Raw genomic sequence first — 27909 nt, 5'->3', positions numbered from 1 at the left:
CAGTTCTTTCATTGAAAACACCTTATGTCATTCCCCAACGTTTCTTGCGCTTCTTGCAGTCTGCCAGGACACGCTTGCTCCACGTCTAGAAACTGTCCCAACAACCCCAAACGCGCCCAACAACCCAGTGTTGCCACGGTCCAAGGATCGGTAGAAGTCCGTTGCTCTACGTGCCAGCAAATGGGGGCATCAGCGAAGTAGCCATCCAGCTTGCCCATTGAATCCGAGAGACTGTCTATAAGGGAGGAAAAACGGCAATGATACTGTGGAACGCTTTCGTAGATTACCTGCATCCGCTGATGACACCGAACTCCTCAGTGAATTACTTGGGACGCATGGATGTTATGTGCAATTTCTGTCAGGCACACATGTGGGCCAAAGAAAGCTCATCTGGACCGGTTTCCAATTCGCAGTTCCAGTTTTGCTGCTCCCAAGGGTCCGTGGTCCTTCCGCCTTAAGAGCTTACGCATCCGCTTATTGCCCGCCTCCTTGGCAACAACGCTGGAGAAGGACGAGATTTTCGTGAGCAGATCCGCGCCTATAATAGGAATTTGAGCTTTACTTCGGCAGGCGCCCAAATAGATGAATCCGTGGCCAACAATCGCTTTGAAGCTTACTGCTACCGTATCCAAGGAGACATTTATCACAAGATCGGCGGTCTACTTCCACCAACCAATAGCCATACCCCCGTGTTAGCTCAAATGGACATCTATGATTCCGACATTTAACTTGGACCTCGGCATGCTGTGGCGCCCTATTTGCAAAACGCCACCCTTCTCATTCTGCAAGATCCGCTTACCAAAGTCAACCGATTTGTGCCGTTGCTGCAGTCGATGATCACTTGCTTAAATTACTGCAAATCGCCAAATGGCGACATCCAGACACCCGCTTTATTTAATTTCATCATCTTTTCTCCCGCGTAGCGAAATTTTTGGGAAGTTCAAAGCAATGTCAATTCCGCCAATCGCTGGTGGATTACACGATAAACTGCACGCGAGGGTGAAGGGTGACAGCAGCAACAGTCAGCTTGATGCGTATGATGCTCCTATCGCGGCAGCATTTGCAATTTTTACTATTCCCGATTTATAAGTTCCGCTAAAACGAAGAGAATCAAGTGGGTTTCCTCCTCTCTGGTCTGATAGTTTGTGCAGGGTTTCCCGAAATAAGCCTGAAACAGCGGATATGATTTCCTGGTCTCAAACCATCAATGCTGCAAAGAGGGAATATTCGGTTAAGGTCAAAACTCTCTGGTCCCGCTCAATACTGGGGAAAATCTTGGATCGGGTAGTTCGCACGTTATTGCTACTCGACTTGGGTCCCGTTCGCGAAAAAACGATATCAGGAAAAACTCAGAAAGTCTACGCTTCGAAACAGAAACGATAAACGAAAAACGAAAACGTACACACGCAACCAAAAAATAAAAGAACGGTTAAAAAAAGCAAGTCCTTGGTGCAGTCCGATGCATCAATCTCAAATTGTCCTGCCGTGCGCAGAGGTTACGCAGCACGGAATCGCGATCAGCAAGCTGCTTTCTTCCATTGGTTTGGCAGGTGCGGTCAGACTGCTTTCGCAAGTCAATGCCACTTTGCGCATTCGACAAGCACCGACCAAAAATCATTTTATTTAAATGATACAAGTAACACCATCGCATCTATCAGGCCCGATACGTCGATGGTCCCACCCACGTTGGGTGAATTAACGGTGGGGGCAACCCCAAGCTAGTTATGCTTGCCACATATAAATACACATTACATATCAAAAATATTACGCCGGGCGATTCGATAGGGAAAATTATCAGCCGCGGTACTGCGCGCTTGTTCTTTGTGCTTTCATGGATTGTTGCAAAGCCAAGGTATGGGATAACAATGCCGGGTTTTGACTTAATGCAAGCTCCTCCTGAGGAGTTAAACCCAGCGCTTGGGAGTATTTTCGGATGTCTTCCACTTGACTCTCGGATGGCATCATGATATGACTGGTACGGTTGGTGGGGATCTCACAAGTGCGCAAAAAGTTTTCCTGGGTGCCTTTACGGTTCTGGCTTCGATTATATATCTTGGCGGAGAATACCCACTGAAAAAGGATGACGGTCAATTTCGAACGGTAGACGTAGGATGGAGGAATGAATAGATAGAGCTGTGACTTACATCATACGAAGGTTGTTGGTCGTTGACTTTGGGAGGACATGAAAAGGCCGCTTTCTTGCATTCTTCATGACAGATGAGCGCACACACTAGGACGATAAATCATATAAATTAGGAAACCGGGAAGGAAGGTTCACGATGGAACATTTCATGCATGAAATTTTTACCTTCGCAGAAAATGATTTCCAATTTCGTCAATTCACCGCACACCTTGCATTCCACCGCTTTTTTTTAAAAGAAAAAAAATGAAATTAGTGTCATCATCGTGGCCGCGGAAAATGTGAGAATAAAAAAAAATTAGACGAAGGTATGCTTACTTTTCCCGAATGAAGTGTGAATAAATCGATGGGTGATATAGTCTTCTTCTTCGGCGAGGCCGCTGATAGGTCGGTGGAAAGAGACATTTTCCTCGGGTAAAACGTAGCTGCGACGATGCATGGAAGGGTAAGGAACGGATTGACGATCGTATTCGGTTGAGGAATGTCGTTTATGATGACGGTGATGGGAGGAAGATGGAGAAGTAGCTGATGATAAAAATTGGGTACTGGACATGGGCAAGTGAACATGAGAAGAGGATGCAGAATGGAGGTGGTTGGATAAATTTCGTGAATAGGAATCGACCTTTTTCGCTTGCTGATTTTTCTGAATCCAGATATGCTTCTTGAGCTGGGAAGCACTCGGTCTTTCATCCGGATTCTTTTGGAAGCAGCAAAGGAGGAAACTGTGCATTTCTGCAGAAACATTATTAGGCAAGGGCGGGTAATCGTCTTCGACAATACGGAACATGGCCGACATGGCAATAAGATCCCCGTAAGGCGGTTTGCCCGTCGCTAATTCAACCAATGTACATCCAAGGGACCTGCAGCAGTAAAAAAAATAAATCCCGTCTGTTAGTCCAAGCTAAACTCACGATGGAAAGGGAACCCTGGCAATATTCATTATTTACCAAATATCCGACTTGGGTGATGCGCCATTTAGTTCGATTACTTCCGGAGCCACTAAATAGAGAAAAATTTGATTTTGGTAAGTCCATCTTATGCAAACTCTCAAGTCCCAACTGGTCTGCAAACGAATCACTTACTCCAATTCGGTGTGCCAGAAACCGTTCCCGCATCCGCACCCTTAATTTTAAGATTCAATGATACACCAAAATCGGTTAATTTTACATCCCCCGTCTTGGTCGTCAAGATATTGGCCGCTTTCAAATCACAATGAACCACCTGTAGAAAGGCCACAATTCCATTGATTACTAAACCCAGGCCCTAAAACAATATCATGTCAATTTTTCTAAACATACTTGGTTGACATGCAAGTATTCAAGACCGCTCAGGATCTTGATGGCAAAGGAAGCCACGAGCTTCTCGGGAAAAGCGCCAAAAGCTTTCAATGTCGACATGAGAGAACCATTCTCGGCGTATCTATTTGAGAGAGGGGTCAGGTGCATCGTGTGGAAAGCAAAACACTGTGACATGACATACTCTAATACGATATTCATGTGATGTTTACTGCGTATAAATCCGAGATACTGGATAACATTTTGGTGGGACAGATTTTTAAGCAGGCTGACCTCTTTCTGGAGAGCCGATCGTAAGCCAAAGATCAAAGAAAAAGAACCACTCAAATGGCTCTGAAAACAGGCATTCGGACTTACCATTATCTCCTTATCCAATTCACCATCTTCGAGTTTGACTCGTTTAACCGCGACGATCTCGCCCGTGGCTAAATCCAGGGCCCTGTTGTTTCATATTGGTGCATAACGAATTAAAAGCTTGTCAGTGGGAGAAAAGTTGCTACACGAACGATCGGAATGGAGCATGAGGTTTACCTGTAAACTGAACCGAATTGGCCTTTTCCTATACAGTTACCAAGTTGCTAATATACCCAAAACGGAATAATAAAGGTGTAAGTGTACTGGATCGATGAGTACCAACACAAGAAATAGATGACTTACATATTGGGCGCTGTTGGAGCCATCTTTGCTTCGCAGCAGTAACCTTTCACGGGATTTATCGTCTTGCTGTATGGCCTCTGCAAGATGGCGTTCGAGCTTGCGTCCTACACTGGCACTGCCACTTGCAGGTAATGGATCGCCATGTTCATGACCATGTTTCTTTTGCGGAGGAAAAGTCACGCTTTGTCGTCGACGTTCGGCCCGACGGGAATGATGACTGTGCGTCGAAGATTGTCGCACTACTTGGGCAGGATCCATTTTCAAGCCGGTTTTACTGGAGAGTGACGTGGGCGTGCGAGGGGTTTGAGGGCTGGAAGAGGAAGATGCAGAGGATAGAACCGACGAACAGGATGATGAAGAATTGGATCGAGACATGGTAGCCCCGGAACATGGATATCCCGACTTTTTGCCCGTCGTAACGGAAGGCGATGAAAGTCGCTTTTGTCGCACATCATCAAGATGGCTACGTCGAGACTTGAGGGAGGAAGAGGTATGATAGAAGCTATTGGTTTTTGAGCAAGTACGTAATGGGGATTTCGGAGGTCGTTGAAGCGGTGAAAATGTGCTCATTCGGCTGCTATCTCGATGAAGCGTGGAGATGGATGGCGTCGGTGAAAAATTCGTATCAATGCCGACAAAGATATCTCGCACATCACGGTACGGCGTCGTCGTTTCTAAGCCATGCCTTTTCAGTTACAAGAACGGTTTTTTTTCCTTGTCACAACCTTCCGACTTACCTTGTCGATAACCGTCCGAGCCTTCGTCCTCTTCACCGTAGGATGTGGATGTTTCTGGGTCCACATCAAGTGAAGGCGGAATTGGTTCGGAGAAATGGGTGGAATCTTCGTCATGGGAAGTACCGTCTTCATTGCCATTATGTAGTGAAATTTCATTCTCATTTGTCACGGTATTTGTCTCCTTGTCTTCATCCACCTCGGAAGGCTGCAGTATCCCCCTTTTGGATTCCGAATCGTTGTTCCCATTTCCCTCCTTTTCATCGTCAGTTTTGCGCTCATTTGTCTCTGACTGTATCAATGTATCTGAATCCATCAAATTCTGCTTCACGCAGATTTGGGCTAGCGATAAAATCGTGTGAATCACCTAAGAGACCATTATTTAGATGAAAATTGATTGCTTTGTTTTCACAGGTAGTTACATACAGCCACCATATCTTTGCCTTCGAATAAATCGATGGTTTCAAATAGTTGAGTATCGCTGACTCCGAGCTACAAGTAAATTGTAATCTGTTATTCAATAGTACCTACGCGGGATGCAGTTTTACTTTTTTGGGGGAGGACCGAGGGCTTACCTGGCGAGCTCCTTGCAAGAATCGTGTAATATTATCCATCTATTGCCATTATCAGTTCCTGATCATGTTTCCCAATTAGGACAGTATAAAACGGACCTTAATAAATGAAAGATCCTTTTGTCCGACATGCTTGATGGTGCCCGGCTTGATCTTGTTAACGAGACTATCATATTGAGAACGAAAACGGAGAGAGATAGAAAGAGAAAAAGGCGAATCAGATACACATGTGGTAACTCAAGCTTGACTTCGTATGTGTTTGACAGTACAATGACAGATGCCGACTGACGTACCCATCAAAAAGCTCTTATTGCCTCCTTTTTCCCTTGTCCTTTTTCCCTCTTAAATTTTTTTGTCTCCTATGCTCCTCTCCACTTACTTGCATAGTATGACTCCATCGTTCAAGGCTTTATGCAGTTGTCCATCTTTCAATGACAGATTTAGGTAATTATTGAGAAAATGAACGGCCTGGCGCTCATCCTGTTGAACTTGCTCCAGTCGCATCTTATCCACCAGTATATCAGCCCCGCTTTTTGATCGAGCCAACCGTGATAAAGATGCATAGGAAGTTGCCATGGAGACGAGCGCTATGCTGATAAAGCAAGTAAGTATCGTCAATGCGAGGTGAAAAGCGGACGGAGCGGTGAGTCGAATCAAAAAATCAGATGATAAAGATGACGATGGCGATGGCAAAATAATGCGGAATAGAAAACTGGAATAGAGATAAAGGAGAGAAACAACGAAAGGCAAAAAAAAAGAAAAGAAAGAAAACGTTCCAAGGCAAAAAGAATGCAAAAAAAAAGAAAAAAAAGGCAAAGTGCAAATCCCCCAAAGATAATTCAACCGCTTCGGTTACAGAAGTTTTTTTATTCTCTGTTTTTATTGTTGCTATTCTCAGACGGCCACTCAAAGATAGGGATCTTAGGGGGAAATGAGGGGTAAAATGGAAAGAGAAAAAAATAAATAAGTAACAAAGTAAGTACAAGCGTTTCTATGCAGCCTCCTTTTTGGTGGTTGAACAAATGATGGACATCCATTCTTTTGGCTCTAAAAAAATCCAGGTGATACAACGAGGAATATCACCGCCCGTATGCGTGTACCTGATACTTTTTTTTTGTTCGAAAGAAAACAAGTAAGAGAGGCGCCGGTAATCTAGGGTTCTTTTGTTTTGAAATCCATTCCAACGCCCCGAGCTGGACTTGCACGCACCTGATCGGTTTCATCTATTAAAACTTGAAAACAGACAAATGCATAGGCTGCCGATCGTTTTCTTGTGGCATCATCTATTTTTTTTCCTTTTTTTTTTTACTCGTTTAGTAAAAAATAAAATCTGTGACATGAACTGGTAAGTGATCTCGCGCGTTCGGCAGCATTCATCATCCAATGCAGATCCAAAACGTCAATTGCCTTAACTTTTGAGCCACTGGTCGTGGCAAAAATCGCCCCATAACCCCGTATGGAACCAACAAAAAAGACATAATCCATATGCGAAATACGGTTTGACAACATGCTCACCATGTATATATAAAGAGAGTAAGAAAAAAGAAAGGGGGATGAAAACACAACGGTGCTGTCATGGAAAAAAAGGAGATAATTTTAAATGCCAAGGCGACGGTTACACATGAGAGATCAAAAAATATTTGGAAAAAAAATCTGTTTACGAATGGAACGAACGATCAAGTTCATACTATACGAAATCCCGATATAAATGCACAAGTAATTTACATAAGATAAAAAAACTAGGTAATGAATAAGCTTCAAATAGGATCGTTCAGACTGTATTGTTTGTCTGGTGAGAGACGGTTGCCATGGTACGCATGGTAGGATACATTTTGAGACCGGGAATCATTGGGTTCCACGCCATCGGTTTCCAACGACGGATGATTTTCACACGGATGCAAGCATAGGCAATAATCACGAACCCAAATCCCAACGGCAACAACCACCACAAAGGCAACGTATGATATTCGGTACCAAAGGGAATATTGAAAGGTGGACAGTAGACAATCAATGCGGCCAAACCGGCGCCGCCGAAAATCCCGGCAAACGTCATTTTGTTGCTGAACATGTATCGTCCCAGCGGCATCGTCAATTGTGTCTTGCATGCGAACATATTGAACATCTGCATCATCATAATACTCCAATAAACCATGGATTGAGCTTGCGCCAAACCGCGATGCTGAGCCGCCGCATCCAGCACCTTGTTGTTCACCGTTGTGTAAGGTTGAGCGTAGATGGGACCGTTGGAAAAGTAGTAAGTGGGACTGGAAGAACCTCGCTGAAGAGCCACCGCATCGTAAGGAGTGATTCCGTTGTACCATAACACAACAAAATAGGTGGTCATGGCGCCGATCGCTTCAAGAATGCCAATTTCCAAGTAGGCCCAAGACAACAGAGGTCGATCGACCAGCAACTCATCTTCCGTCTTTTCAAATTTCTCCGCCCAAAATTCACGCGTCGTCAGCTCATGCACACGATTTCGGATACGACGGAACCAGGAAGGTCGAATTGGGTCTCCATTCAGGTCAAATTGTATGTACCCTTGCTTCCGAAAAACGAGTCGACGGTAGCGATCGATGGAACTCGGATTCACCGGCTTGCGAGGTTGCACCTTCATCAGACCGTCGGGGGATTCAGGTTTATCCCAAGCAAACGACAATGCAGCAAACAGTTCAAAGCCCAAATCGATCACAAGAATAAGAATAGCAGACAAAGGCAATGCTAGGGACAAAACAAACAAGAAGCAAAAATTAGTCAAGGAAGGGTCATTCGGCCGGAAAATAGATTGCACTTACGAAGTGGCACAATGATATACAGTAGATTCGGAATGACTTCGGGCATGGAGTGAGTGATGGTGTACATGATGGACTTTTTCAAATTGATAAAGATCAAGCGTTCTTCTTCAATACCGTGAACGATCGAGGCAAAGTTGTCATCCAAAAGAATCATGGCCGCCGCTTCTTTGCTCACATCGGACCCAGACAGGTTCATGGCAATTCCGAGATCGGCCTTCTTCAACGCTGGAGCGTCATTGACGCCATCCCCTGTCACTCCAACAATGTGACCCATCGATTGCGCCCGTTTGACAATTTCCAGTTTATGCTTGGGCGAGGTTCGCGCAAATATAATTTCGTCCTTGGCAAAGATAGCGTCCCACTCATCGTCGGTCAATTTATCGATGCAATCACCGTGCACGACCACGGCCGAATACTGATGATCCTCCACTTGTTCCACGTCACATCCCAATTGTTTCGCCACTGTATCACGGGTTTCGCCCAGCATGAGATTGATTTTCCGTCCGATCGCTTCCGCCGTCAGTGGATGATCCCCAGTGACCATCATGACCTTGATACCGGCATTGCGACATTGGCCAATGGCTTCACGCACACCATGCTTGGGAGGATCTTCGAGTGAGACAAGACCGACAAATGTGAATTCACCCGCAGGATAGTTCTTCTTGGCCTTGTCAAAGACAAAGTCGGCAGGATACTTCACACCGTCCAGGAAACACCTGGCGAAGGCCAACACCCGGTGACCCTGACTGGCCATATGCGAATACGTTTCCTGGAAAGCGGCACGATACGATTCGTTCACCGGTTCCACGGCGCCATCTCCTCGGATCATGATGGTACTGCAAAGCTCCAGAACCCGTTCAGGCGCCCCTTTGACGTACAACGTCAAGGGTCCATTGGCATGTGGTTTCTGATGGATGGTCATGGCCCACTTGTTATCGGAATTGAAAGGAATCTCGAAAACCTTGGGATATTGTTCCGGCAATTGATCAAACGCTCCACCGAGATGCTCAGCCACAAAACGAACAAGACCGGTTTCAGTGGCATCGCCCAACACTTGACGTTGCTTCACAGGGACATCGGTGCGGTCAAACTTGGCTCGGGAGTTTAATGCAGCGATATGCATGATCTCCATAGCACCAGGTAGGTCTTTGACAGGAGCCGGTAAAGTATGTTTCTCGAGCGTGTTGTACAGGTTTAGGGAGGACCAAATGTAAGTGACAGTCATTTGGTTACGGGTCAGGGTCCCTGTTTTATCCGTCGCAAGCAAGGTGATAGCTCCCAGGGTCTCCACACCTTGAAGTTCCTTCACAAGCACGTTGCGATGCACCATCCGTTTGGCAGCAATGGTTAACAGAATGGTCACCGTCGCAGGCAACCCTTCAGGCACCCAGGCCACAAACACCGAAATGGCAAAATTCAGTGTCAGCGAAATGTTGTTGTGATTCACAGGGAACCCAATGCCGAAAAAGATCACCGCGGTAACAAAAGCAATTGTCGCAATAATCTTGACAAACTGATCAATCTAAATTTTCAATGAACACATCAAGAACTTTAGTCATTTAGATTGTCCAGAGAGAAAGACCAATCAACTTACCTCGATGGATAAAGGAGACACCATTTTATTCTCACCGGCCGTGAGTCCGGCAATTTGGCCCAGCACGGTCCGGTCACCTGTACGAATAACAATACCATAGCCTTCGCCTGAGACAGCCAAAGTGCCGTTGAAAACAATATTTTCGGCTTCAAACGGATTTCGCTGCGAATTGTTGGGATGCCGTTCTTGAGGATCCGATTCACCGGTCAACGAGGAATTGTCCACTTTGAGTTCCGAAGCAGCAAACAGAAAGAGATCGGCCGGCACTTTGTCCCCCATGCGCACAAACGCAACATCCCCAATCACCAATGTGGCGGCATCGATTTGCTGGAGTTTACCATCGCGAATAACCATGCATTTTGCAGGAATCATGCTGAGAAACGAATCCAACATGGCTTGCGCTTTCTGCTCCTGGTAAAACTCGATGAACGCATTGAGCAGCGCGACTCCGATAAGAATGGCCCCCAGATACGTCTATTAATATAATCACTTGAACAGCTGCTTCTATCACATAAAAATCAAGATGCAATATCTTTTTGGATAACTTACATTCTGAAAATTGGCCTTGAAATCAATCGCCAGCAGGATATAGTCGAGAATGCCGGCCAGGATGAGCAACAGATTGAATAGCTTGACCACGCATTCTAGGTACTTGAGAAACGGATGGTGTTTTTTCGTTGGCGAAAGTACATTGCGACCCGTTTGTTGCAAGATGTGGTGCGCTTGTTCGGCCGTCAATCCAGAAGAGTTGGCTGGTTTTTTGAGGTCAATATCAGTATGATACATTTCGGCACAAGCCTCAGGGGTTAACAGATGCTCTGTCTAAAGAGATCACATAAAGTCATTATTATATCATCTTTTTTTAAAGGGATTCCATCTGGGGGACTTACAATGTCAACGTTTTTTTCCTCCCTCTTCTTCTTTTCGAACCGTCTTGGCGCGCTCACCGAGGGTCGTCGCGAAGAGTGACCCGCCGTAGAGATCACCGTCTTGGTCCGTTCCGGCTTGATGACTTCGGCAAACTGGATCTTGTCCCTGTCTTGAGTTTTCTCATCCATGCCGATGATTTGATATCAGGGATATTCACGTGAGGAAATGGACGAAGAAAATGAAAAAAAGGGAACGACGACTCAACGATGAAGGGATCAAGCGGATGTCTAAAGAAACGCTTCGTATTTATATGAAGACGGCGTTTTTTCAAACACTTTTGGATGCGTCTTTTTTGCCATTGATGATGGGATTTATTGACAACGGTGTAGCCAAGCCGTGGATGCCACCAGCGATCATGCCATATCCAGCAACCCGGGTTTCACTGCTACACTAACCACAATAAAATAAAATAAAAAAAAACTTTCTTTTGGGATGAAGCGTAAATCACGCTCTTTTCTTTATTTTGAATGGGGCATGCCGCCGGTGATGCTAAAAAAACCAGATTTGTATGCATCTTTGGCTGACGAACTTGCCATGCCATGACCTTTTTTGGTTGAAATGTTACAAAGTTGGGGAGGTGGCGGCGAAGTGGCAGACGATCATCCAGCACGGTCATTGGACAGTAGGTTGTATTGATCTGCAAATAAAAATATTTCCAAAACACTGGTGATCCATTAGTCGGACGGTAAAAAAAACCTAAATGCCTCATCACGTGGCGTTGAAAGCTTGATAATGTTTTTGATTGACGTACACTGTCCGACCTTGATCCACCAATGGCACATTTTCCTCATCCTATACAGCCGAAATGAAAGAATAATCCCGATAAATTTGTTGACTTCCCTAATGTCTTTTTCATCTTTCAGTTCATTTTTCTCGGGAAATAAAGAAATGATAGTCAAATAAATTCCAAGGAAGCAAAAATCATGACTTGATCCTTTATTGACGGGGAGTGTGGCGGTTCTCGTCATATTACCTTGGCCTGCGTAATCCTGGTGGGAAACTGCGCTGAAACTGACGACTTCCTTCATCAAAAAGAAGAGGCCATCTTCATGAGGATGACTTCTATTTTCAACAAAGTGTATAATACGAGTTGAAAGATAGTTTAACGAGCCATGCATTACGTCTGTACCAAAGCTATGTGCACTTGTGTATCCGATCAGCCAACAGAAGAACACTTGAATAAAGACATCTTGATCGATCTCTCTCTAACATTATCGGAGACCTACTTCATGCAGCTATTTCATGCGATGAGGCCACACTCTCTTATCAATGGATAAATATGACGTGAAACGATGAGAAAAGACACATGGCGTCTTTTTCCTGCTTCATTATTGATGGGCGGAATATGCTCCGACTGTGCCGATTTCGCCACAGTATAAACAACAACTTTTCTCAAAAATGATAAGCAGGTTTTTGGTCTACCTCTATATGAAGCAAAAGCTTAGCATCTTGGTTCTTTGGTTCCAATTTTTTTTCTTTTTTTTTAAGGATAGAGCTACTGGTTGTTGAAGTATAACGCTTTAGAAGCTTGGGTCTGGGAATTTTTTAGTGTGCCAAGAAAAGAGTCCTACTTCAACATACGCTAGCTTATACAAAAAAAAGCATGTAGATTGTTACCATATACCTCGTTGCTACTGATATGCATTGGGAAACAAAATTTGCAGCAAGGCAGCTGGAAATGCAATGCATGGTGATATGGTTAAAAAATAACAGAAGAGATTGTACAAAAACGAGAAAGGCACCTGGTTCAGTAAAAATTTTGAACGTTCTATCTTTCAGACGCCACTCCATGTTTTTTTTGGTTTGAAAGTGCTTGAATTCCACCCATCAATTCGTTTATGGTTATTGAATATATCGCCTATGAATTTCGGAGTTGTTCTGAGGACATTTTAATATGGATACTATCCATCGAAGCATATCACTGCATTTTCCTTTTTTTTTTGGAAATCAAAATTCGTATGGTGACTTTTCGACAGGAGTCTATGCACCTTAGGTTCCGCAGCTTTTATGACCCAAAGTAAAGGCCTATCGTACGCTTGTTCCATGAAATGCTGGGCTGTCTCCCTTTCCGGATTCATGATCACCAATTCCGACTTGCGACCGTACACGTTTGTATATGCTTCCTGATCGTCTCTGGTCTTGCTGGAATTCCAATTGTCGCCACCTTAGCGTTCAGAAAAAGCTCGTTCACAAGCTGTTGAAACATTGTGACTGAAGCATTGGTGAGATCAAACGGCAAAATCAGGAATTCGTACTGACCGCGTCGCGTGTTAAAAGCTTGTTTTGGAAAACCTAATGAGACAACCTTGACCTGATCTTTCTTTCTATTTGGAGAAGGGCTTTTTTACTCACCGTGTCAATAATATTTCTTTTTCCACTTTTACTTTTTTCTCTGATTCAAAGGTCCTTCTTACGACATTTATCCATCAAAGTTTAGCTTGGAAGACCGATTCTATAGTTCAAATGTCACGAAAACGCGCAACACAAATCACAGATCAAAGTCCAACGTCGAAGCCTTTCTTGACCTTCATGGAGCGATATTCGCAAATCCGCAGCCAACGCCCCGTTCTTCAAGAGTTTTACGGCAAGCGCTGGGTTCGCCGTCACCAGCGCTTAGGAGCTTGGAAAAAAAAAGACGTCCAACGGCGTTTAATCACAAACGAAAACCGCCAATTCAAGCCCAAGACCCTTGTGAGGGCTATCGGACATGCTGGCACTGGGGTCGGCACCAGAACGACAGGCCATTTAAGATACGGTGGCAATTGGCATCGACGATTTGCCGCCCAACAAGGCATTGTACTTGTCACTAACGAAGCCCGTACATCGATGGTGTGCCCGTTTTGCCGTTGTCGCGTTATGCATCCCCGAAAAGTCAAAGGAGGTAAAACCGTGACCAATACTGGGACAAGTTGTTGCATCAACCGCCAATGCGAAGCATACCAGCATTGTAAAAATTCTTTCGGCCGCGACGCCCTATCATGTACTAACATTGCGTTGCGTTGCTTCAACCTTACCAAGAAAGACTTGCTATTATTTGCGTTGTAAATTTGAATAAAGATAATAGTCACTTTGCGAGAAAGAAAAAATTGCCGATTTCGTTAGGATGATGAAAAATGATGAAATTCACTGCCCATTGTCAAGGAATGAATGTTCTGTCCGCTGTTCTCGCTGAGCCGTAACCTAGCCGGTTGAGGGAAGAGTCGTGCCGCGTATTGCTTGGTCATGGTAATCTTTTCATACCTGCCTTACGCTGATGACAATACGGTAAAAGAATGGACTAATCGGTGTTATGAGGAAAGTGCATTGCCTACAGAGATGCGTGTTTCATCGATTCTTCGACTGCTTCACTATCTAAGCCGTCGCGCCGGGGGAGGCGTTCAGGTACGTTGTTCTTCTTTTCCAGATTTGTATACAACCTCAGGATGGAAATAATTTCACTCGGAGATCTATCGACGGAGGCGAATCGTTGGCTTGGTTTGCGTATAGTAATATTTAGGCAGCGAATCCACGCAAGGCATGGATGATTCCTTGGAGTTTGACGTTCTTGGCTAGGGTATGCGCGCTGGGTTTTTGACAGTTGCTTGGCGGGGCTGAGCACATTTTTTCCCTTGATAGGTTGGAAACCAGCTACATCTTTGGATCAGGACGGTAATCGGAGTTGGACGAAATGTCGATAATGTTGTGACTTTCCTGCAGATTCACGTTTTTTCGTCAATGGGAAGATACCATCAGCCGAGAGGTTGAACTCCAAAAAAGTCAATTCACGCTGGCAAATAAACTTGTATTTCTTAAATTGGCCATCAACCGGGCTTCGCATGGTTATTAGGATATTGTACAGTGACCGTACACGCTGTACATGCTTCTTGTGGTCGTCTTCAATCTCTCTGGAACCCGAGAAATTTTCGAGATAAGCTGCTGAAACGTGGATGTTGCATTAATGAGACCAAGCGGTGAAATTGGTCCTTCATATGACCATATCGCGGGTTGAAAGCAGGAGCCGGGGCATTTTTCTGAAGTGATTTTTCCTCATTCTTCTTCTGCATAACAAAAATAGGAACTGACGACCCCATTATCAGAGATGTAAAAAATAAAAATGCCACCTTTTCGTGAATGCCAGTTTAATGTCCCTCCCTTCGCTACAAAGAAAAAGTCTCATTCTGAAGCGTACATGTGTATCATCTGTATCCGGCTAACCAATACAAGAACCTTCGAATAGAGGCATCCCGATCGATCTTTAAGCGTACCTGACACCTATTTCATGCGATGATACCGGGCTCTCTTATTTGTGAGAAGTATGGGATTATGCAATGTTTCTCTTCATTTTCCAGCTTTATCATTGGACAGAGAAGATGAACGTGTTTATCTAACAGGAAATTTTTCGGGCGATACCGCCTCTTTTCTTGTCTATAAAAGACAACGCATTTTCCATCTTTTTTTTTTCTCCATCGCACATCTACTTTTTCTTTTGCAAATCAATTTAATTGAATACACATACGCTCGCTCTCCCTCGCAAAATATACTGTATTCTATCGCTTTTTTTTATTTTTTACTCGTGACGATCTCGTACGTGTACTCTCAAAGATGATCACAACTGTCAGGAATCTAATCCTTTATATTACATTGTAGTTGCGCACCGAAAAGTGTTTTTTTTTGTGGGCAACAATGAAGCTTTTTTTTTGAAAGGTAATGTATTTGTGCTTAAGTGCCCTTACTTTTTGAATGTTATGCCGAATCACTCACTTGTTGTGTATACTTCTACTGTGTAGTAGTTTCAAATACTGAAGAACAAAGCCCATGCCTTGGCGGTGTGCGGTGGCGGCTCCCGCAATGCGGTGACAACAGTTTTTTTGTAAGTAAAACAAAAGAAGAGTAAATGTGGCTTGTCTAATGCATCCATCCTTTTGTTTTGTATGTCTTTGTCCTTTGGTTTTCTCTCTTATTTGATTACTTAAAACAACATTACCTTGTCTCCTTTAAAAATTTTTTGATTTGTAAAGTTGTTACCCAGATTTTCCAATTAAACTGTATTGTGCATGGGCAAGACAGAATAATAAAAATAGATATATTACAGGGAATCAATTAGGATCGAAACGAAGAAAAAAAAAAAGAAGAATATCACGGAGAAAAAAAAAAGGAATCATGAATAAAAGAAAAGGTCGCTGGGAAAAATGGTGAAAAGAAAAGGAAAGCCATGGTTATGACAGGTACAATAAAAAAGAAGGTAGGAACGATTGTAAGAGAGCATCCTCAAATTGTTTTGGTATTTCGGATCGATTGTTGAATTTTCGTTTTAAGATCTCGTTGTGGATTCTTGTTTTGCTCTAAGAGGAGGTAATGGGAGTGGCGGCTGTCATATCGGCTGCGATGGATTTCTCGACAATGTCCGAGTTGACAAGTGATTCGCCGTCGGCAGCAGGGAGTGCTTTGGGTTCGCCGGTTCCACCTCCTTTTTGAACGATTTCTACGTAAGTGGCTGGGAACATACCCATCTTGCCGTCTCGCAATCGGCCGCGCCACCATTGGCTGAGCTGGTTGGTGACAGGATCCATCTTCGACAAAATGGCGACAATGTCACCCTTTTGAAGGCTTAATTCCATTGGCGATTCTGCGGTGAAATCGTAAAGCGCACGTGCAAATTCGAGTTTTGATGGATCGATTTGAGCCGCCGTTGTGGATCCCATGGCAGGATTCTGGAGTGCTTGCTGTTGTAGTTGTCGTTGTTGCACTTGCTGACTGGATGCAATCAGTTTGATTAACTTGTGCATCAAGTAAGGTAGACCGACTACCATAAGTAAGAAGATCATTAAAGGTTTACGAGACATCTTCGGTCCAGCCGTTGCTTGCTCAAAACTTTGGAACTCCATCAAATTCATCTCTTGAGGTTTGCCGGGTAGAGTTCGTCCCGATAACTTGTAAATGAGACGTTTCACCAACCGAAAGAGGGCAAAGATACTGAAAACTTGACCCAAGTACGATTTCAAATAACTTAATTGTTCCGCTACGCCCACCATGGCCATGAAACTCGAATGCGTCGCCATAAACGTCGACTCCAACATTTGAGCAAATCCGCCAAATGCTCCGACAATTTGTTCAATGACTTCAAACGTCGCTCGGGTGCCCATCTCCATGCGTTGTGTTAAGCCAGGCTCTTCACCTGGTCCGCCCATTTGATTGCCGTACATGCCCATGCGACCATAACCGCCGCCATAGCCCATGCCCATGCCCATACGGCCGTAACTTCCATAGCCGCCATAGCCACCGAGGCGACTGTAACCTCCGTAGCCGCCGTAGCTGCTTCCGATACCGCTTCCGTAGCCGCCATATGAGCTGCCGTAGCCGCTGCCGTAGCCAGTGCCATATCCACCGTAGCTACTGCCATAACCTGTTGTGCCGTAAGCTAATGGAACGTTAGGTTAATGTTGAAAAAAAATAACGGAAGTTATATTAAATAAATAAAAAAGGGAATTCAATAATCACCTCCAGTACGATTCATGGTGCCCAAAGCGCCGGTAGTGGTTGCATTGGAACGAGTGGGAATGGGAGGTGCTTCACTTGACATGGTGGTGGCTGCTGCTGAAGGAGAAGTGATGGGACTCGTCGTTGATGTGGCCGATCCTCCGTTGTTGGTTTCCCAGGGTTTAGGGGGAGAAGGCATGCTTCTGAATGTGGAGAATGGGATGAAAAATGGGAAAAAGGAAAGAAATAAATATCATCATCAGAACTTGGGAGAAACAAAAGACCCGCTGAGATGTTTATTCACGTGACTAACCCATTTTCGGACAATATGATTTGTCATTAACATATGCGGTTATTGAAAACCCTATCAAATCACCAATCAATGGTGACCGATCGATTCATTCCTTGTTGGTAATTTCAATAGGCGCCGAACGAATAGGTCAGCGGTGAGAAAACGAGAAAAGGGATAGAGCTGAAAGTGGTAACAAAGAGGGAAAAAACAAAAATAATACGACTAAAAATGTCTTCATAGTTAATGCAACTGTAACGTTCAGTGACGGCATGCATTGATCTGCATACAGCACCGTCAATGGAAAAAGAGCAGGACGATTTGTACGAAAAAGTAAAAAGCGGCCAGGGGCGGCGAGTGCAGTGAAATAAAATACACACTCAATTGAAGTGGATATGAGGAAAAGCGAACAAAAACAAAAAGGATTATTTCTAGCGTTCACGTGTTAAACAAGTTTAACTCTGTCAAAGATTAGTATATATAAGGTTACTGCGATGGGCCATTTTTGGCGCAAGCAGAGTCTGCGTTGGTCTGTTGCTGCATCCATTCCGGGCCACACGTGCAGAAAGTCTTTGTTAGTTCGTCGACGGCAGTCGAAATCTGCTGGACTTGTCGCTTCACAATATCTGTGATGTAGTCGTTTTTTCTGTATTCCTCCAATTGGTCCAGCACATCTCGCGGTAGGGACGCGAACAGCATGCGAGGCGAACCCAAGATGAAAAGAGTAGCAAAAGCAGCCCGAACATCAGGCCCTTCTGGTTTCGCTGTATCATGCCCGTGCAGAACATCCCGTATCATCGAGTACAACGGTGACTGTGTCGTTTCTTGAAGTACACGATCAATGTATCGATTGGCCGATTTCGGCAACGCAGCTCCATCTGCACAAGTCAAAAGTTGATCCGTCAACGTCGACTTGAATTCCAACGGTACGTCATGCAAAATCTGTTCCACAGCAGACTCTAGCGATTTTGGTTTCTCCAGCCAGATGTTTTCTGGTACGCGTCTGCAGTTCTTTTGGATGACCGTGGACCAGTTTAACTGAACAGATTCGGTTCCAGTGATAGTCACCCCATCACCGGATCTCCTGTCTTTCTCCATTTGTAGTGAGCATGACGATTCTGACCCAGTTTTGCATTTACGCATAGGCGGGTTTTCAGTGTCGTAGCTTAGCAAGAAATATCCTCGAGGACGACCTGTTTCCTTGTCAATCGGTTTCATGGACTCGTAGAGTGTCTTGATATCGCACCAGTAGCTTGGGTATTTGTAGCGAGCTGTATCGAGCACAAGCACCATGTCATTCTCAGGGTTATAGGCACCGATCGGTGAAAAGTGACCATCGCCCGTCTGCTGCAACGTCTTTCTTGAAAAAGAAATCACCATAAATTGATCAGATCGAGCCGTAACATCTGCTACATCTTGCTTGAATTCTTCAAATGTAAAAGTGGGCGCTTGCTTCACTACAACATTTGCATGGCATCCCGCCAAACAAGCAAATTGGCCAAACGTAATGCCATTCTCTTTCATCTGTTCGGTTGTAGCGCAGCAATCCAGTAACTCATCTGGATTGATCCAGTTCGTCAGTCATCTTCATTTCTTATTGTATTCACACTGCTATTTAAATTTCCTACCTGAAAACCATCGCCAGTTGCCTTTCCAAATGCGCTTTGGATCCACTTCCAGCGCATTGAGTACCATGGCCACTAGTACAACATTAATATGACTTGATTACTTTACTCTTAGGATCAATGATGCTTACGAGAACTAGGACCGCAAAACGCAGGTTCAGATTGAGTGGTAAAGTTGCCGGTGAGAGGGAAAAAGTTTTCAGCATGCCCCACATCCATGGCTTTTCGGAACAGGGCTTTGCCTTCTGGTGACGCGAATCGAACGAGATGCGTAGGCAACTGTCGTTGGTAGAATGATTTGGAAAGATCGGGTTCCGAGGTAGTGACTCCAAGAAGATTCTTAAACGTCTGATTCTCCCTCTCAACCAATTGTCCACTGCAACAGTTTATAGGTTCTGAGGGTCCAGTGGCAGACGATCGTCCATTGCAACAGTTTTTGGTTTCCGGATGTTCAGTGGCACAAGACATCTTTTTTCGATTTTTTGGGACAACAAAGGCACGAAACTGCGGAAATCGACCCAAAGGAAAATGAACCCGATGCAGGCCGAGAAGCGGGATTCAGGGTGACCAATGCATTTTCGAAAAAATATGATTCGTTTGCACGCATGGGCGGTTATTGAAACCAAAAAAGAAAATCAGTGAATTTTTCGATGATTTATGGGCGAATTTTTTATTCAAAAAACGAATAAAATTGAACAAGGGGGAGGCGAAAAGGGACAAAAGAGATATGGGATGAAAAGATAGTTTAGTGCAAGTATATGTAATGTAGGTTTTCTAGTGTACAATGAAATCATCACAGCTTGCCCATTGAGAAGCAAACAGCAATTTGGAAATAGAAACGATAAATGATAAATAAATAAGAGCGGGTAAAGCGAAAAAATGTTCACTGATTACCACTGAAGAAGTAAGTTTAGTACTCATAGGAAGCCATGTAAAAAGTCTAGCAGGATTAATTGGATGGACAGTTTTTGGTGGAAGCATGATCGATCCCGTCGGCGTTGGCTTGTTGCATCCATCCTGGACCACAGGTACAGAAAGTCTTGGTGAGTTCACCGACTTCGACAGAAATACGATGGACTTCTCGTTTCACCACTTCCGTCATTTGTTCGTCCTTTCTATACGCATCGAGTTGATCCTGCAAGTCTCGCGGTAGTGATGTGTAAAGCATGCGAGGCGAGCCCAGGACGAAAAGAGTTGCAAACGCGGCATGATGGTCCACTCCTCGCTTCGCTTTCGTGGTCTTGTCGGCATAGAGAGCATCCAGTACAATAGGGTATAGCGGCGAATGTGTAATGTCTTGAAGCATGTGACCAATGTACTCTCTCGCTTTTTCAGGCGATGCGCCTCTCTTGGAAGACGCCAACGATTGATTGGCCAGAATCGCCGTGTATTCTGAAGGCACGTTGCGTAAAACCAGTTGCACAACATGCTCCAGCGTTCTAGGTTTCTCAAGCCACATGTTTTCCGGAATACGTTTGCAGAAACTTTGCGCCAGCATGGACCAATTTAGTCGAGCCGGTTCCACCGGTTTGGTCTCACTGGTCATTTTCTCGCTTGCCGCTTCCTGCTTCACCTCGGTTTCTGGTGATGGTCGTGATGGTGGTTGGACCCTGCATAAACTGATCGGCGGATTGTCGGTATCGTAACCGAGCAAGAAATAGCCACGAGGACGACCTGTTTCCTTGTCAATCGGTTTCATGGACTCGTAGAGTGTCTTGATATCGCACCAGTAGCTTGGGTATTTGTAGCGAGCTGTATCGAGCACAAGCACCATGTCATTCTCAGGGTTATAGGCACCGATCGGTGAAAAGTGACCATCGCCCGTCTGCTGCAACGTCTTTCTTGAAAAAGAAATCACCATAAATTTATCGGATCGAGCCGTAATATCCACCACGTCTCGCTTGAATTCCTCAAAAGTGATATCGGACGACCGTTTCACTTCCACATTGCAATGACATTTCGCCAAACAAGCAAACTTGTCAAATGTAATGCCATTCTTCTTCATGTCTTCCTTGGAAGCGCAGCATTGCAGCAACTCATCTAAGGATCTCAAAGGTTAGTCTACGAATCATTTCCTTTCTGCATAAATCACTCCTCGCTAATGAGACACTCGCCTGAAAACCATCGCCAGTTGCCTTTCCAAATGCGCTGTGGATCGACTTCCAAAGCGTTAAGGACCATGGCCACTTCATATCCACCAAGAATTAGTCAAAATAATCAATTTCCTGCTGATCCCCAAAAAGGACTTACGAGAACTGGGTCCGCAGTATGCCGGTTCCGATTGTGTTGTAAAGTTACCGGTCAAAGGGAAAAACCCTTCGGCATGGCCTTTTTCCATGGCTGTACGAAACATGGCTTTGCCTTGAGCTGATGAGAATCGAATGAGGTTGGAAGGTAATTGTCGTTGATAAAAGGTTTTGGTTAAATCGGGAGCCGGGTTAGTGACACCGAGAAGATCTTGGAAGGCTGCAATCTCATTCTCGGCTGAGGAAGGAGCGGAATAAAGACGAGAAGTGGAAAGGCGAGAAGCGGAAAGAAGCAAGGGTCGTTGATATTGATATATGCGTTGCAAAGCATTCCTACGATTGCATGCCGAGACACAATACCGCAGCATTATTTTCAAACAAAAAGTCGTCTGGGTAAACCCTTTCCAAGTGAAGAAAAAAAAAGAGATTAAGCTTTAAATCGTCTTGATTCTTCAATCCGAGTGGAAATTAGTGGAAATTACGGCCCTTGATGAGCCGTTGCGTGTGATTGGTTAGTGGGCCAGTGGTCCGAGTGGCTTGTGCTCCATTCCGGGCTCGGACCGGACTCCGACGGGGAGGGCTGGGGGAGGGCATCTTTTGAAAGGCATCTTGCAAGGCCTCTTGTAGAATCCTTCTTTTTCCCAACTCGCGAATCATGGACACTCTTACCTTGCGCGGAATTCTCGAAGGTACATCAATTGCATCGATCGAGACATTCTCTCTGTGGATGGATGAATGAATGGATGAACGTATTGATACTCATCGTGGATTTTTTTTTCTCTTTACTTTAGGCCACGGCAACTGGGGTAAGCATATCTGACAGCAGCCATTTCGCTCTGTAGTACAGTCGATTCTGTGTGTTTTGTCGTCAGTCAGCATAACCATATTTTTCTCCTTAAAAAAGTCACTGCCATCGCCACCACTTCCGAAGCCCCCGATATGGTCTTGTCGGCTTCTCGCGGTATGTAACAGCTTTTCCGCCTTGGAAATTTGCGGTCCTATGCGACCACTATAGAACACAGAAAGCTAATGAATTCTTCTTTGCTCCTTCCCCTATTTGTTTATGAATCGATACAGACAAGTCCATCATCGTCTGGCATCTTACCAGGTAACGTATTGAAAAGAGTATCAAATAAACGGTCGGTGGAGTGAAATCGATGACTTACATATTTTGAAATGCGCAGAGATGAGACCCAATATGGTATCCCCCGCAAGTCTCTTCTTGGCCACAACCACTTTGTTGAGGATCTTGCCATCTCTTCCGATGGTCAGTTCGCCTTGTCTGCTTCCTGGGATCACACTCTCCGTCTCTGGGACTTGAACACTGGCACCACCACCCGCCGTTTCGTTGGTCACACCTCGGACGTTTTGTCTGTCTCCTTCTCTGCCGACAACCGTCAGATCGTCTCGGGTTCCCGTGACAAGAGCATCAAGTTGTGGAACACTCTTGGCGAATGCAAGTACGATCTCACCGACAACGGTCACACCGAATGGGTTTCCTGCGTTCGTTTCTCTCCCAACCCTGCCAACCCCGTCATCGTCTCTGGTGGCTGGGACAAGCTCGTCAAGGTCTGGGATCTTACCAAGCTCAAGCTTCGCTCCAACTTCATCGGTCACAACGGCTACGTCAACACCGTTACCGTCTCTCCCGATGGTTCCCTCTGCGCTTCCGCTGGTAAGGACGGTGTTGTCATGTTGTGGGATCTCAACGAGTCCAAGCACTTGTACTCGCTCGAAGCCGGTTCCGTCGTCAACGCTCTTACCTTCTCTCCCAACCGCTATTGGCTTTGCGCTGCCACCGCCAACGCCATCAAGATCTGGGATCTCGAAACCAAGTCCGTTGTCGATGAACTCCGTCCCGAGGTTGCTCAAATCGGCAAGAGAAAGCCTCGCGATCCCGAGTGTCTCTCCGTTGCCTGGTCCGCTGACGGCAGCACTCTCTTCTCTGGTTACACTGATAACCTTATCCGTGTCTGGCAAGTCTCCCGCACTCTTTAAATATTCTACACTTCATAGAGTAGAGGGGGTTTGGTAGACCCTCTAAAATTTTTAAAGAGAAAAAAAACAAAATTTTGTCACAATGATTTTGCATTAAAAAAGTGAACCAAACTCAACGATGGTGAAGAGTGTCTTTTACATACAGTCTATTTCTTTATAAATGAAGGATCATATTTTTTTCACTTTGGATAGATACATGAATACAAGTTTTTGAAAGTGACAAAAATTGATGGGTACATATTGGAAATATCTCTAAACTCTACAATTGGTGAAGGCCATAACAAGGATGTCGGTTGCGCCGACTTCAGTGAGTTTATCCATAATATCGCCCTTGGCTTTCTTGGCGATCATGGCCGAGACAGCAACCCATCCTTCGTGCGAATCCAAACTGGAGACGGTAGCGCCCTGACGACCGGGAGTGATCTGAACGGCTTTGGTCAAGTTCTTGCGTTCAATATTATATGTACAAAGGACGAATTGGTTGGCGGTAATCACACCGCGGATACGGGACGTAATTTTTTCCACCAAATCGTTGTGCTTTGTGTTCTTGTTGGCAATCAATACCGACTGAGTTTCCATAAGCGTGTGGATATCGTGGAGACCAGCTGCACGCATTGTTTCACCAGATTCTACCAAAAACGTAATGCCAAAAAATTAATATCCTACCCTGCAAGTCCCACTTCGCAAATCCGTCCCCTTTTCAACATACCAACAAGATCGACTAGTAAAATACAAAAAGAAATAAGGCAAAAACGAGACGAGTAAGTTCACTATTTGTTATTCGGACGATGTTCTCTGTGTGGTTTACTTACTGATGCCGTCAGCAAGACCTAATGCACATGCGGCTTCGACGGATCCGGAAACATAGCTGATGGTGGTATTTTTGCCCGTTTCCCGATCGATAGATTCAAACACTTTGCGTGCATATCCGTCAAAGCTGGTGACAATACGTTTGCCAGAAACACATTGGAGAGACTTGTATTCACTGTTCACTGGCACTTGCAGACACAGTCGGCACTTGCCGAAATCGAGTTGAAGAACTTCACGGACCTTGTCCTCCACTTCATTTTCCATCACCATGTCCTGACCAGTAATACCCAAGTCGACATTGCCTTCGGCAACGTATTTGGGAATATCCGCAGCAGGTAAGAAGATCAGAGCCACTGGAAGACTCGTGCTCAATGCAATGTCCTGACGACTGTTGCGACGGAAATGGATATCGGACTCCTTGAGCAACTGAAGGCATTGTTCGTAAAGACGACCCTTCTTGGGAACAGCAAACAAAAGACGATTATTCAAATCCTTGACAAAATCCATGAATAATAAATTAACGAGTTGCGATGGAAAAAATAAAGAAAACGATAGACAAAAGGCGGTAAAAATGGGAAGATCCGTTTAAAAAAAAGTGAAATGACGATATGGCACTGGTTTTTTAAACTTATTTTTTTTCTTCCAGTGAGATGCCAGTCACTCTGAAATTTTTGATGCCTTTGGTTTGACATTTGCCCTCGTTGTCGATCCGCTCTATAAAAATGTCATATCTCCTTATATCTACATCTTGGGAATACAGATTATTATTCGCCTCGTTCATCGGATGTACTCAGTAATCGCATGACGGTTTCAAACATAAATACAGCCGAAGCATTGGTAGGAAACGCGCGAAGGAAGGACGGCAAGAATCCTGATCAACCCGCCAAAAAAAAAAAAAAAAAAATTGCTCTGATTAGATTTTCTGCAAATTCAAAATCTCCCCTATTTTTTCCCGAAATTTACCTCTGTAGAAGCCTCGCAACCCTTCGGTTTGGTATACAAATCGGGCGACCGACATTGCATTGGGAAATCGACGCGGAGTTACGTCAGGTTGTGTCATATATCGATTCTTGACCACATCTGCGGGCACGGCACAACAAGGACGAGTTAGCATGACTCACCCAATGTAATCGTAGCCTTTTTCCACTCAATTTCAAATCGCGACTGAAAACGTCACACAAAACAATCCGAAAAGCGTACCTGACGGAAAAGCGCCCAACCAGAATGCGGTGGCACTTAAACCACCCGCAAGAAACGTAACGGTGCCATCAGAAAAATTCGCTTTTTTCAATTGTCGTGTAAACACCTAATAAGAAATCGAGAACGCATGTTCAGTATTGGGAAAAGAATCTCCATCATATTCGTATTCTAACCTCGTAAGAACTCCAGAAAACGAAGAACCAGCTTCGGAAAAGCATTGTTGGTAAAAGACCCGTCCACAGTGCGGGAACGCCATTATTACGTATCTGTATAGCACCATGATCATCCATCAGCATGATACACATACAAACCGCACTTCCTCAATACTACTCACTAATTGTCGTGCACAATCGATGGGGCCACTATATACTTTGGTGTTTGCATCGTATTGTACTTGTAATCTCGATTTGATCTGTTCGACCGGTGTCGCCACGAACGAGACCGTCAATCCACCGGCCAATCCAGCTAACCCGTGCTGAAATATAGTCAACGGCTTATCTCCATTCCATTTCTGTTGTATCATCCGTGTATTGTGGAGTGTGCCCAACCTACAGAAAATATTTCGCATCCCCGTTGAATATCGTTTCCCGTGCCTACTCGGTCGTATTCCACTCACATCAAACTATCCATAAACATCCATCCAATCAAAGGCGGAGTAGCTCCCTTGTACAGTGCTCGAACGCCTTCGTTTCGCACGGTTTTTAGCAAGCAATCCAAAGGACCTTTGAATCGTCCCTCAGAGGCGCCCGAGGTTTGCATACGAATTTTGATGGTATCTACATGTTTTTCAAATCGTTCATTTCATGATGCCTGTTTTGTTGTGCGCAGAGAGAATATATCGTACCAAAAGGATGACCGACAGTCAACTTGGTGACTCCAGAAGCAACGCCAGCAGCGAAGCCTCGAAAACGGTTATGAAGCGATTGGTCGGCAAGCTCAGGATTGGCTTTCTGGGTGGCTGGATCAAAAAGTAGGGATGCAGACCAAAAAATGGGTTAGTGAACATAGGTGCCTCCCCAAAGCTACTCTGTCGTTTTACCTTGCGACATATTGCAAAGAAAAGGATGATGAAAATATAATTTAAGGGAAAGAACCCAAAAAAAAAAAGGTTAGCGTTGCTTGAAATTTCCCCGTCTAAATTTGCGCCCAAACTCGGTGGAGTGACTGTCTTGGCTGGTGATTATGCAAAAATCTGCGCCAACACAGCTCACAAAGATGGTAGGGCTTGCTGCACGGCATGTAATTGACTAAAATATTGGTAATACGTTTAAAAGATGAAAGCTATTGTACTGTACCGGAGGTAAGAAGAAATGTCGCGAAAGCTGTGAAATGGATCAATGGACTTAATCCGAAATTTTTCACGTGTAAAAAACGCAAGCAACCTCAGCCTGTAGGATCATGTTTAAATATAAGGATGGACGAACCATGATGTCTATTTTAATGAGAATGCTTAACTTGACCTGAATACTTGGTTGGCCCTCCGAGTAATAAAGATCGAATTTACACTGCCTCCGCAAAAAGTCGATCAAGATTTTCGCATACTCCGCTTCCAAAAATAAAACCTGTCCAACTCTTTATTTGTTGTTTACGAGTTCCCCTCCTACTATTTCGTTATTTGTTGCGAAAAATCCTACATTAACGGTTTGAATGATGGAAGAAGGCCGGTGCCTGAACTCGCCATCAAAGCTGGTATATCCTTATCCGGAATCTACAAAGTCATCAAGCCCAAAAAACTAGATGGGGTTCCAGCCGTCACAAGACGTATGGGAGCTGTCAACATTGAATGCTACAAATGGCAAAGTAGCCAAGCTGGATTTAGCGCCGCACGATTGGTCCGCAATCCCAACATCCAAACGAGAATGACGAGCATGCAATGCTGTGCGCATGCAATGCAACAGAATGGAATGAGGACGAGAAAAAACGGCTGCTCAGCGTCATGGAGGCGTTTAAGGTGCATCTCTTCGCTGTAACAGTCAAGGACAACGCGGAGATAAACGACAACCTTTGCGCCTTCCTTAATACAGACTGGTCCGAACACTCTCAAATAGGATACGCATGCAGTAGGCTGCTGGCAGGCATGGTAATGTTTGACACAACTTCAGGAAGGGCCATTGTTGTGAACAGCGTCGAGGTCCACGGACGTAGACGTACTGTGGATTTCTCACCGGGAAAGTTTTCGAACAAGGCAAGGCATAACACCAAGCTCTTAGATAACGAAATATCATCGTGTATCGTGTATGGCCAACGAGCATCAGCGTTGTTGACGAGACGAAGCTACTCTTGGAACCAAAACATTCAACCTGTTGATTACATCCAGCTTACGCTTGGATAAATCCAGTGATCCCGAAATCGGTCCAACTACATCGTTATTCTGTTTGGAAACGCATTAGAAATCCTTTAATACCCAGCTCTCCATCAAGGTGTCCGAGTGGTACACTGCTTGCGCTTGGCGAGCAATGAACCATTGAAGCAATTTCTTCGGACGACAGCTGCGACACCCACTGAATGCGTTTACACCATGAGTCAACGTACATCCGATGCCGTTCATTCAATGAACCGACCGACGAT

At 44.7% G+C, this 27909-nt stretch overlaps 10 protein-coding genes across 10 annotated transcripts; 4 read left to right on the top strand and 6 right to left on the bottom strand.

The window, feature by feature from the left end:
• Positions 1-518: 518 nt before the first annotated feature.
• Positions 519-1521, top strand: BYT42DRAFT_516496 (uncharacterized protein). The gene has a single exon (XM_051565215.1). The coding sequence runs from the start codon at positions 868-870 to the stop codon at positions 1087-1089; it is 222 nt and encodes a 73-aa protein (XP_051423389.1). The 5' UTR covers positions 519-867; the 3' UTR covers positions 1090-1521.
• Positions 1438-6243, bottom strand: BYT42DRAFT_572606 (kinase-like domain-containing protein). The gene is made up of 16 exons (XM_051568632.1): positions 5778-6243; positions 5498-5564; positions 5402-5440; positions 5253-5318; positions 4830-5193; positions 4093-4766; positions 3967-4013; positions 3793-3874; positions 3620-3714; positions 3439-3559; positions 3223-3361; positions 3088-3139; positions 2459-3000; positions 2309-2365; positions 2145-2230; positions 1438-2070 (listed from the first exon to the last, which is right to left on the bottom strand). Exons 1-16 carry the CDS (start codon positions 5972-5974, stop codon positions 1795-1797), a joined length of 2904 nt encoding a protein of 967 aa, XP_051423388.1. The 5' UTR covers positions 5975-6243; the 3' UTR covers positions 1438-1794.
• A 690-nt stretch (positions 6244-6933) lies between these two features.
• On the bottom strand, positions 6934-10986 carry BYT42DRAFT_572603 (uncharacterized protein). The gene is made up of 5 exons (XM_051568631.1): positions 10678-10986; positions 10337-10609; positions 9788-10261; positions 8194-9715; positions 6934-8119 (listed from the first exon to the last, which is right to left on the bottom strand). Exons 1-5 carry the CDS (start codon positions 10843-10845, stop codon positions 7170-7172), a joined length of 3387 nt encoding a protein of 1128 aa, XP_051423387.1. The 5' UTR covers positions 10846-10986; the 3' UTR covers positions 6934-7169.
• A 2194-nt stretch (positions 10987-13180) lies between these two features.
• Positions 13181-14269, top strand: BYT42DRAFT_637710 (uncharacterized protein; the record flags this gene model as incomplete). Its single annotated transcript, XM_051572505.1, has 2 exons — positions 13181-13598; positions 14214-14269. 2 exons carry the CDS (start codon positions 13181-13183, stop codon positions 14267-14269), a joined length of 474 nt encoding a protein of 157 aa, XP_051423386.1.
• A 1273-nt stretch (positions 14270-15542) lies between these two features.
• On the bottom strand, positions 15543-17403 carry BYT42DRAFT_572601 (Peroxin 13, N-terminal region-domain-containing protein). The gene is made up of 3 exons (XM_051568630.1): positions 17197-17403; positions 15715-17116; positions 15543-15566 (listed from the first exon to the last, which is right to left on the bottom strand). Exons 1-2 carry the CDS (start codon positions 17370-17372, stop codon positions 16039-16041), a joined length of 1254 nt encoding a protein of 417 aa, XP_051423385.1. The 5' UTR covers positions 17373-17403; the 3' UTR covers positions 15543-15566; positions 15715-16038.
• Positions 17404-17948: 545 nt separating this feature from the next.
• On the bottom strand, positions 17949-19555 carry BYT42DRAFT_614689 (Phytochelatin synthase-domain-containing protein; the record flags this gene model as incomplete). Its single annotated transcript, XM_051571881.1, has 3 exons — positions 17949-19021; positions 19091-19162; positions 19219-19555. 3 exons carry the CDS (start codon positions 19553-19555, stop codon positions 17949-17951), a joined length of 1482 nt encoding a protein of 493 aa, XP_051423384.1.
• A 481-nt stretch (positions 19556-20036) lies between these two features.
• Positions 20037-21701, bottom strand: BYT42DRAFT_614688 (Phytochelatin synthase-domain-containing protein; the record flags this gene model as incomplete). Its single annotated transcript, XM_051571880.1, has 3 exons — positions 20037-21127; positions 21196-21273; positions 21338-21701. The coding sequence occupies 3 exons, from the start codon at positions 21699-21701 to the stop codon at positions 20037-20039; spliced, it is 1533 nt and encodes a 510-aa protein (XP_051423383.1).
• Positions 21702-21974: 273 nt separating this feature from the next.
• Positions 21975-23461, top strand: BYT42DRAFT_572597 (guanine nucleotide-binding protein subunit beta-2-like 1). Its single transcript, XM_051568629.1, has 5 exons — positions 21975-22022; positions 22125-22139; positions 22238-22294; positions 22411-22441; positions 22518-23461. Exons 1-5 carry the CDS (start codon positions 21989-21991, stop codon positions 23329-23331), a joined length of 951 nt encoding a protein of 316 aa, XP_051423382.1. The 5' UTR covers positions 21975-21988; the 3' UTR covers positions 23332-23461.
• BYT42DRAFT_516477 (mitochondrial carrier domain-containing protein) lies at positions 23462-26426 on the bottom strand. Its single transcript, XM_051565214.1, has 11 exons — positions 26381-26426; positions 26186-26299; positions 25958-26117; positions 25676-25889; positions 25515-25607; positions 25342-25447; positions 25105-25221; positions 24966-25012; positions 24144-24633; positions 24041-24052; positions 23462-23960 (listed from the first exon to the last, which is right to left on the bottom strand). The coding sequence occupies exons 1-11, from the start codon at positions 26388-26390 to the stop codon at positions 23584-23586; spliced, it is 1740 nt and encodes a 579-aa protein (XP_051423381.1). The 5' UTR covers positions 26391-26426; the 3' UTR covers positions 23462-23583.
• Positions 26427-27331: 905 nt separating this feature from the next.
• On the top strand, positions 27332-27499 carry BYT42DRAFT_475639 (uncharacterized protein; the record flags this gene model as incomplete). The annotated part of the gene is made up of 1 exon (XM_051563612.1): positions 27332-27499. A coding segment is annotated over one exon (168 nt), but the record flags the coding sequence as incomplete, so codon positions are not given.
• Positions 27500-27909: the final 410 nt, after the last annotated feature.

The sequence above is a fragment of the Radiomyces spectabilis genome (assembly GCF_025331425.1).
Source record: "Radiomyces spectabilis strain NRRL 2753 chromosome Unknown BYT42scaffold_7, whole genome shotgun sequence".
NCBI classification, from domain to species: domain Eukaryota; kingdom Fungi; phylum Mucoromycota; class Mucoromycetes; order Mucorales; family Radiomycetaceae; genus Radiomyces; species Radiomyces spectabilis.
Note: the sequence above shows the minus strand (reverse complement) of the source record. Positions and strands in the feature narration are given on the sequence as shown.

Excerpts from the sequence above, each read along its gene's own strand:
- BYT42DRAFT_572603 (XM_051568631.1), bottom strand. The coding sequence starts at position 10,845 with ATGGATGAGAAAACTCAAGACAGGGACAAGATCCAGTTTGCCGAAGTC. Across the intron at positions 9,716-9,787 it reads TGTCTCCTTTATCCATCGAG|ATTGATCAGTTTGTCAAGAT; the intron begins GTAAGTTGATTG and ends TTGAAAATTTAG. Across the intron at positions 8,120-8,193 it reads GTATATCATTGTGCCACTTC|CATTGCCTTTGTCTGCTATT; the intron begins GTAAGTGCAATC and ends TTTTGTCCCTAG.
- BYT42DRAFT_572601 (XM_051568630.1), bottom strand. The coding sequence starts at position 17,372 with ATGCCTTCTCCCCCTAAACCCTGGGAAACCAACAACGGAGGATCGGCC. Across the intron at positions 17,117-17,196 it reads GGCACCATGAATCGTACTGG|AGCTTACGGCACAACAGGTT; the intron begins AGGTGATTATTG and ends TAACGTTCCATT.
- BYT42DRAFT_516477 (XM_051565214.1), bottom strand. Across the intron at positions 25,448-25,514 it reads TTTTCTGGAGTTCTTACGAG|GTGTTTACACGACAATTGAA; the intron begins GTTAGAATACGA and ends ATTTCTTATTAG. Across the intron at positions 24,634-24,965 it reads TTCCTACCAATGCTTCGGCT|GATTTGAATAATCGTCTTTT; the intron begins GTATTTATGTTT and ends GATTTTGTCAAG.
- BYT42DRAFT_572606 (XM_051568632.1), bottom strand. The coding sequence starts at position 5,974 with ATGGCAACTTCCTATGCATCTTTATCACGGTTGGCTCGATCAAAAAGC. Across the intron at positions 5,565-5,777 it reads GATGGAGTCATACTATGCAA|TCTCGTTAACAAGATCAAGC; the intron begins GTAAGTGGAGAG and ends TCAATATGATAG. Across the intron at positions 4,014-4,092 it reads GCTCCAACAGCGCCCAATAT|CAACTTGGTAACTGTATAGG; the intron begins GTAAGTCATCTA and ends TGGGTATATTAG.
- BYT42DRAFT_572597 (XM_051568629.1), top strand. The coding sequence starts at position 21,989 with ATGGACACTCTTACCTTGCGCGGAATTCTCGAAG. Across the intron at positions 22,295-22,410 it reads GGTCTTGTCGGCTTCTCGCG|ACAAGTCCATCATCGTCTGG; the intron begins GTATGTAACAGC and ends GAATCGATACAG. Across the intron at positions 22,442-22,517 it reads ATCGTCTGGCATCTTACCAG|AGATGAGACCCAATATGGTA; the intron begins GTAACGTATTGA and ends TGAAATGCGCAG.
- BYT42DRAFT_516496 (XM_051565215.1), top strand. The coding sequence starts at position 868 with ATGGCGACATCCAGACACCCGCTTTATTTAATTTCATCATCTTTTCTC.